This window comes from Xenopus laevis, chromosome 4L (assembly GCF_017654675.1).
Source record: "Xenopus laevis strain J_2021 chromosome 4L, Xenopus_laevis_v10.1, whole genome shotgun sequence".
Lineage (NCBI taxonomy): Eukaryota > Metazoa > Chordata > Amphibia > Anura > Pipidae > Xenopus > Xenopus laevis.
Window position 1 is genome coordinate 58,882,302 of NC_054377.1, and position 9,438 is coordinate 58,891,739.

Here is a 9,438-nt window from a genome sequence, read left to right on the forward strand (position 1 = left end):
TTTGACAACCCGCAAATCACTAGAAAGATCATTTTGATTTTTCTGTATAGAGGTTGCCATACACGCACAGATAGCCAATTTTGACCTCAATTTCCGACCATCTAAGTATGTATGGCCGTCTAATGGGCCAGTGTTTCCCATCGTGTGATAACATTAGATGTCATTTATTTTAGACTGAGTTATCCCTTCATAATGGTAGGTCATCTCAATTTTCTTTTATTTGACCAGTATTTAGACTAGTATCTGCTCTCTGTTAAGCCATAACACCATTACCTAAATATGCTAATTGTTTCAATTAAAAAAACATTTTTTAGCCCTGATAAAGAACTAATTTATTAACTAAACTCACCTCCCTCTTCCTTTAAAAACATGGCAATTTGTTCAGGGCTCCCTATCTACCTAAACAAACCTCTCCCTTCTCTAAGCAGCAGCCTATTATCAAGGGCTTCTCAGTGGACTGGTACTATGTTTTATCCACTTTTTTTATATTCTTTGGGACGAGAAGTGACAGGAAGTGCTAAAGTGAAACTGGCTTCATATTCTTGTATAGTGCCAAAATAACAGAATCCATTGATATATTTTTATTAAATTATAGACAAAATGTATTTGCAAACAAGCCTTATATTGTGACATTTATATTATATGAGTAATGTACTGTATATTGTGAGTGGGTCCCTAAGCTCAGTAAGTGACAGCAGCACAGAGCATGTGCAGTGAATCAGCAGAAAAGAAGATGGGGAGCTACTGGGGCATCTTTGGAGACACAGATCTTTACTGGTGCAGATCAAGGCTGTGGTTGGCTTGGGCTGGTACAGAAGCCCAACACATAGGGGCAGATTTATCAAGGGTCGAATTTAGAGTTCATGGGAGTTTGTAAAAACTCCCATGAACTCGAAATTTGAATAAAAAAAAAACGACCATCGAAATTTTTTCAAACTCGGGTGAATGGGATCGACCCCCAAACTGGGACCTAATTGAATTTGTTTATTTTCTCTGAAAAAAACCTTGATTTTCAGGAAGGCTGCAAACAACTCCAAATTTATCCCAGGGTGTCCCCCATCGGCTAAAACAGCAATTCGGCAGGTTTAAGGTGACGAATAGTCGAAATCTAATTCTTAAAGGGACAGTACATGACAAATTTCGGAATTCAAATTTTTTTCAAGAACTCGAATTGAATTTTAACTATTCCCTAGTCTAATTTCAGTACAATAAACTTGAAAAATTCTAATTTCAAAATTCTAATTATCACATCGACTCTTGATAAATCTGCCCCATAATGTACAACATTTCTAGCCTACTTCTTTAGTTAGGTTTTAGTTCTCCTTTAGCTCCTCTGACTATTCTGGGGAACAGTTCTCAACTCAAGACCAGACAGTGTGTTTTTCAGGCTGAGAACTTGTACTATTAGGGGCAGATTTATCAAAGGTCGAAATGAAAATTCGAATTTCGATCTAGTTTTTGTGTACGGAGACTAGGGAATAGTCCAAATTCAATATGAAAAAAAAAAAAATGAAAAATCCAATTTTGGAATTTATTATGTACGGTCCCTTTAAAAACTCGACTTCGATCATTCACCATCTAAAACCTGCTGAATTGCTGTTTAAGCCTGTGGGGGACCTCCTAGAACCTATTTGGAGTCAATTGATGGAGTTAGAAAAATTGAAGATATTTTTGGAAAAACTTAGAATTGAATTAGATCGAATGCGCTATTAAAAAATAAAAATTATTTTTTAAATAAATATCGGTTGGTCTTTTTGAATTCGAATTTTGAAGTTTTTCAAATTCGACCCTTGATAAATCAAGTGTCAGTTCATGGGCTGGGAAAAAATACTTTTTGCCTTAGCCCTAAATCCCAAATGCTTATTTCCATGCAAGGAGACAAAAAGCAAACAATTGTCCCAATGATGACACTCAATCCACCTCCACTGACAGGTACGGAAGGAGACTTCATTTCGACATCAAGATACACAACACAGACAGCAACTTCAGTAACAAATAACCAAGCAAGACTTAAATTGTACATTTTGTTTAAGATTATTTAACCACAAAACCATTTAAAAACATTTGATTTATTTGAATTCAGTATCAAAAAGTTACTCTCTTTGGGGGGAAAAAAAAGTTTTAACATTTTGTACACAACCGAATAATCCTTGCAGTGACATCAGTTTCTATGCAATTGCCTTCAACACCTGAAATTATACTCAGATGATTTTAAAAAATATATATATAAAAAAAAAAGTTTCAGCGTAATCCATGCAGGCATTAGGACATAGCTACAAATCTACAGAATAGTCCACAAGTCCATAAACGGGGGGAGTACTGATAAATTCCTTCACAGATGCAGATGTTTGGGAACAGCGGTCGGGAACAGATTAATTCATGACACTCTGTAGCAAAGTGATGTTATCGCCTTTCAACATGATACGCCCTGAAACACAAAGAATTAATGAAAACAAAAGCAAATAAAAACCACCGCAAGTCTACAAGCTTGGCTTTAGATAACTCAAGCTGTACTGTAATAAAAACTATGTGTGCACCTGGGAAAGATGTTTAAGGCTGTTAAACAATGTCACCAATACACTGTGCCCGAGACACGGCAGAACACAGGGGAGAGAATGAGCGTCAGAGAAAACACAGGCAGAGAAAAGTAGAGGATGAGCCTCATGTGACATTAGCCTTAAGTAGTGCAGCCAATTCATAGAATTTAAAATGCAATCTACCAACAGAGGGCAATGGTCAGCTCCCTCAGGGAAAAGACAAATGCTTGAAATCACTCCCATTCACATGTACAGCATCTCTAAGCATGGGGCAACTGTAGACTAATGACTGCTTCTAGGCAATTGCTATAAATGCAAATCGGAAAGAAGGGTACTGGTAATGCTGCTTAGTGACAGACAGGAGGCGCTGCTGTGTTCAGCAAAACAACATTACATAAGGCTGCAGTTATTTGGGGCTGTAGCATTTAAAGGAACAGTTCAGTGTAAAAATAAAAACTGTGTAAATAGATAGGCTGTGCAAAATAAACAATGTTTCTAATATAGTTAGGCAAAAATGTAATGTATAATAAAAGCTGGAGTGACTGAATGTCTAACATAATAGCCAGAACACTTGAAAGGGGGTCACATGGTACATATCTGTTCAGTGAGTTTGCATTCAGCATTCAGCTCAGATTCAAAAGCAACAGTTATGCCCCATGTGCGCGCCCCCCCCCCCCGCAAGTCTCTGGTTACTGCCTGGTAACCAATCAGTGTAAACCAAGAGAGCTGAAAAGCAGGAAGTAGTGTTCTGGCTATTATGTCACACTTCCAGTCACTCCAACCTTTATACATTACATTTTTGCCTAACTAACTATATTAGAAACATGTTTTTATTTTGCACAGCCTATTTAACCAGTTATTATTTTAACACTGAATAATTCCTTTAGAAAACATCTTGCCTACCCTGCCATTTTTTATTCTGTCAGTATTTTCTGACATGGTTTAAACATCAACTGAGCTGTTTTCTATCAGAGGGCTTGGGGACTGGTAATCTCTCTTCCCTCCAGTTTTAAGCATTACATTACAAGAAGTCATTGTAGGGGGGCAAATCCACTATCCTGTTTGGAGTCTAGTAAAGGCTTTTGCAGGGAGTGGGAAAGAATAAAGAGGCTATACAGTATATAGTGATCTACCAAAATAAACAGGTTAAAAGGGTAGCTCACAAAATCTCACAATCATGTATAACGTCAGATTTATACTGCCTGTATGCACAGTACTCGTTCTACAGTACTAACTAGTAGCCACAGTGACTCGTATGACAAAAAAGTCCATCCCCTTGTGTCACTGATGTATGTGTAAACTCCAATAATTATCACATGTAATGCTTTGTGATTTGCATTGGCAAACTAGCCAATATTTTATAGCGATTCACAGTCCCTACACAAACTGTGTCCATGTAGTTTAATTTGGAGAGCAGCCACTGACCTGTCTATTGTAATGTTTAAAAGCTAGAAACCAGGGAACAAGAATGTAAGCAACATAACAAAGCTGTCAATGATCATCATCCAGCAAGACAATGAGCAAAATGCCTAGTATTTAAAGGGAGCCTGACCATACACAACTTTAACACAAGATAGAATGGCAAACATTCAAAAGCCACAAAAATAGCCAACAGCAGATGGTTCTCTTTAGAGGGATGGCCATTGAGAGAAAATCTGATCCTGCCAAGTTGCTGACAGATTTTGGATAAAGGATTTTTTTTTCTGGAAGATATGCTAAAAACACAGCTTTTATTTTTTAAGAATTAGGATACGCTTACTGGAAAGTTTGTTCTCACAACCAAAAAAATGCAACTCTACCAATGCAGAGTATCTAGTATAGGTACATTTAAATGCAGAGGTTAACTTACATATGTAAAAAATACTCACCGAGCTGTTTTCTTGACTTTGTTTTGAGATGGATTTCTTCTGCATCATCCAGCACTATATTCATGTACTCATCAAAGCCCTGGTTAAAGAGGAGTGAGAGGTCTTAATAGTGCTCACACATTGTGTAATAAAATATGCTTTTTGTTATATTCATGCCTCAAACGTTAGACTTTTCACACAGATCCTACTGCCCTACAACTGTCTTCCCATTAAGATATTGTAGTATTTTTAATATTTTTATTTGTACAGTTTTCCATAGTTACATATATAACAGTACTTTTTACACGCTAACAAATGTAAACCATGTATATATTGGACTTATACTTAGTGGGGGGATGATCCCCTAAAAACTTGTTATAACAGTTCACAGTAAGATAAAATTACACCGTTCAATATGGTTGGATATTGTAGTATTTTTGAAACAAATTTACAAAAGGGAAAATACCTTAATAAGTAGGGTGAACCTTTCCATTGCATTCACTAAAACAGGGTTAAGTGTAAATAAAAAACACTGTAGCAACAGAACAGTTTGTAGATTTCCTCTACTCTACAAACAAAACAAGAACAGCCCAATCTGTTTATGTTCTCAAGACCTCCTAATGGTTATTTTCTCCATTAACCATCCAATTCTAGATAATTTATAGTCTCACTTTTTTGTAAACATTCACATGAGTGTATAAATATGCAGATCATGTATCTAATTTATTATGCAGATGTTGCTGAAGTACAACCCTCTCCGACTAACAGATGCTATTTAATGTTATACCGTACATAGTAACAGGTAAAAAATACTGGAAAACTGAAAGTTTTTCTTAAACTTAAATATGGATTTAAGAAGTATTACTTACAATGATGCAGCCTTCAATACGCATATTGACTTGCTCATACAACCACACTTGAACCCGTGATCTCTGAAACAGACACAGAAGATAATTAAAACACACACAAAAAAAAAAGTAAACTAACAAATAAAACAAAAACCTGTAACTTACATTTTGTAGATACCTGAAGATCAAATTCTGATGTGAAGTTAAGGCAAACAACTTACTAAAATGCATGAATATATTTTAACCATATCATTACATTAGATGCACATTTTAACTAGAACTGTTGGTAGCAATTTTTAAAACCTGGAGTTGGGAGTTGCCAAAAATGTACCGACTTTGACTAATAACTTTAAATACAAGCACTGAAAATTATCACATCAGATGTAAGAGCTTCTGTGAAGAAGGATATGGCAGAAGCTGTTTCTAAGAACAGTTCATTTTGGATTATTCTACAGCTACATGCCAGGTTCAATTAAAATACAAGTCATTTTAGGTTTTCCAATTGTGTTTGGTTTATGTAGTTTAACTTTGATTTTGTTTTAGAATTACCAAAGCATATGGTTTATATTTTTGAGCTTTGGCAGTGAAAAAATGTTGTGTACTTAACCTCTTTCAATCAACATGGAAAATACATTAGTATATCAAAGGAACAGTAAGCGTTTTAAATGAACATTTAATATATGGTTAGAATGCACTGATAAAAGTTGTGTGTCTGCACAGGTTACATAAATAAAACACCATTGCATTAGACAGAGCTTATATGTTATCTGCTATGTAACCTGTGCCTTTTCTCCAGCTTGAATGGCTGCCCCCATGACTATACAACAACTTGTTTATATAAACTATAGTAGTCTTTCTGAAGCAACCATGCTAGTTGTACCAGTGCAGAGCAACAGTACAATATATTTTACTTTGATACTCTTTCAGTTTTTGGAGTAACGTTACAGCAGAGTCAGAGTTGAAGTTGTAGTTGAAGGTACCATACAATGAGGAGCCAGAGTCAAAGAATTTATGTACCGACCCACAGTCCTGATTTTAACAAACCATTCATGTTTTGTATGATTTCATGCATGTAGCAGCCTTAAGCAGAACTTGGTTTAAAATAAGGAATTATCTTTGCCATCGGTTTTATATTAAACCTTTGTAAAGGTTAAGTACAAGTTAAGGGTGTGTGATTGTCAGTCTTAAAAGGACCAGTAATTTTTTTTTTTTTTTAAAAAAAAAAATTCGTTAGTACACATCAAAAAAAAAAAACACCAACACAAATTATACTTTAAAATCACAAAGCTTTTATTAAGAAATAACTTCACTTCCTGTCCTCTACAGGAAAGGTGACAGGGCGACCATCGATCCTGCTGAGCTCGATTTCTCCTCCTGGCTACTCTACTGACAACGTGTGAAGGAGCAACATGGATGCCTCATGGATGCAATGCGATGCAGTGACTGCCCGGGCCCCCTCGCACCCTGCACTATAGATGATGTCGCTGATGATGAGAAACGGTCGCTGCTGCTGCAGCCAACATTGATCCACTGCTCCCTCCACTGCTTCTTCCGGGGGCAAGCTGCAGCCCTCAGTGAGCCGGGGGAGAGAGAGAGGGGCTGTGAAATGAGAAGCGAGCGCGGATCATCCATCATTCCTGTCAGGGGATCTGGCTGGGGGGGAGCAGCGCGCACACTCCCTTATCCTCTACACCCAAACTGCCTCCACTACTGAAAGTCCTGCTGCACTATAGATGGAAGCGGCAGCCTTGACCCCGGAAGAAGCGGTGGAGGAGCAGCGGATCAATGTCGGCTGCAGCAGCATTGGCAGTTTCGCATCACCAGCGACATCATGTACAGTGCATGTTGCTCCTTCACACGCTGTTAGTAGAGTAACCAGGAGGAGAAATCAAGCCCAGCAGGATGGATGGTCGCCCTTTCTGTAGAGGACAGGAAGTGCAGTTTCTGTAAGTTATTTCTTAATAAAGGCTTTGTGATTTTAAAGTATAATTTGTGTTGGTGTTTGTTTTTTGATGTGTACAACGATTTTTTTTTTTTATGTTACTGGTCCTTTAACTATTAAGATTAATTTTAAACAGTTGCAAACCAATGCCACATTTTTGGAGGTTTAATTGAAGTGAAATTTGAATACCAGGTGTAGTCACTTGTGCAGGGAAGATCAAACTATGAGCAAGTGTTTTTTTTAGGGACTACAAGCACATGCTGAGCACAACACACATATAATGAGCTTCCTTTTTTTTTTTTAATGTGCCTTTTTTGTCAAGTTGAAATGGTAACTGTTGCAAGAAACACAATCAGCAGCGCATTAACAAATCACTTTAACATAATTAAAATATTTAACTTGTATAATGTATATAATAATAATAATAATGATGTATACTGGAAAGTAGCTTACAGTTTATTTTATTAGGGATTTTATTGGTAGGGCTACAGCCTAAAGACAGTTTAAACCAGTCTAGATGAATATGCTCCATGGAACAAGATGGTATTACAATGTTAGCAGTTTTTTCCCCATTCAGGAGGACAATGTAATGATCTTGACATTGTTTCACCAGAGAAGTGTGTCACCTCGATTCATACAAGAGACATTGCATAAATATGACAGGGAACACATATGAGAGGGTTAACTATCTCTTGGAGTAAAAGCTGCTGTAACAAAGCCGCGCTGACACGTAAAGATGTAAACAATTGCAGGCGCTGTTCTGAGCCCCTCGGCACAAAGCGGCAACACATCGGTTAAAGACCAGAGCCGGGGCTATCGCGTAAATAGAAATCACAAGCAAAAAAAGGATACGATGGGCTGCACCATCACTTTCTGCACTTTCTGCCCCTGTCCGCGGTACGCCATCTCTGCAGCCTCGTGAATGCGAAAGAAAGACCGGCACCGGAAGTGTTACGCGCGTGATGCGTCTAACCGGAACTCTGGCTATTGAGAGAATCGTCGCATGTGTATTACGTGATGGGAGGGGCGTGGTTTATTTGCAATGATTTTGTAGGAAAAAATTATAACTGGATTATTACTATTTGAATGCATTTTACAGTATTATGTTTAGGAGCTGTATTACGTATTTGACATTTACATTCGGTCGGTGCTGAAGTTGGTTTATTATTCAACCTGTTTCTTATTCAAGCGCTGAAGTTTTTTTTATTGAGAAGCAGAATATGTCAAACTGATGCTTTAAAGAATGAAGTGAGCCATGGATTAAAACGTATAGATGTATAGAAACGTGTGCCCTACATAAACTACAGCTTCTCTCAGCCTGCCCCAAATGGTTTTGGTCGTGAAAAGTGGCACCAAAGTGGCGTTAGTTTCTTATTGGTCCAGTGAATAAGTAATTAATGCTTTAATGGGTTAAATGACTTTGGGCCACCAATTCCTGCCTAAAACAAGGCACTGCTAATGGCAGCAGAATGTTTCATTATTGAGTCAGTATGGGTTATGAGATAGGGTTGCCAGTGCCAATGCCACCTTTTACAGAAAAAAATACCGGCCTTCCTATATATTAATCTGTTTTTCCCTATTAATAACATAACTCCCAACTGCAATTTTTTTTACCACACCCATTTTTGTGGCCACACCCCCTAATTACCATGTTCATTTTACATAATTTGGCAGGTTATGAAAGTTTGAACACATTTAAAAATTCAGCGCAATCTGCACAAAGAACATCTGTATGGCAGGGTGATGAGAAAGAAGCCCTTTCTGCACTCACGCCACAAACAGTCGCTTGTTCTGTGGTTTTTATGTTATTACACTTTTGCAAATGAAAGTGAATTGCCCTTTAAACTGTGAGTCTGACTTCTTATCTTCTCAAACTGTTACAAAAGAATGTTAAGTATCCATCCTGGGCTGTCTGCCAAGACACAATTAAGTTAAATACTTTGTATCTGTCTCTATCTGTTCACTGCAGCAGATCAAAGAGAAACCCGGGACTTATCAGTACAAATCCATGACAGGGGGTTGAGCTGTCAAAAGCGGGACTGTCCCGCTCAAAACGGGACAGTTGGGAGGTATGTATATAACATTGGGATCAACATCATTTTTACCAGCCAGGCCGGTAGAATAACAGCCAGGTGTACTGTGTATATATATATATATATATATATATATATATATATATATATATATATATATATATATACCAATTATCTTATATATATATATATATTATAGACCAGCACTCCCTGGTATAATAACTTAATTAT

The 9,438-nt window shown here is 37.3% G+C and overlaps 1 protein-coding gene across 1 annotated transcript; it reads right to left on the bottom strand.

Annotated features, from left to right (window-relative positions):
• Positions 1-2,015: 2,015 nt before the first annotated feature.
• snrpe.L (small nuclear ribonucleoprotein polypeptide E L homeolog) lies at positions 2,016-8,095 on the bottom strand. Its single transcript, NM_001092101.1, is given in 5 exon segments — positions 2,016-2,428; positions 4,406-4,484; positions 5,254-5,316; positions 5,398-5,424; positions 8,027-8,095. Coding segments are annotated over 5 exon segments (279 nt in total). The 5' UTR covers positions 8,081-8,095; the 3' UTR covers positions 2,016-2,372.
• Positions 8,096-9,438: the final 1,343 nt, after the last annotated feature.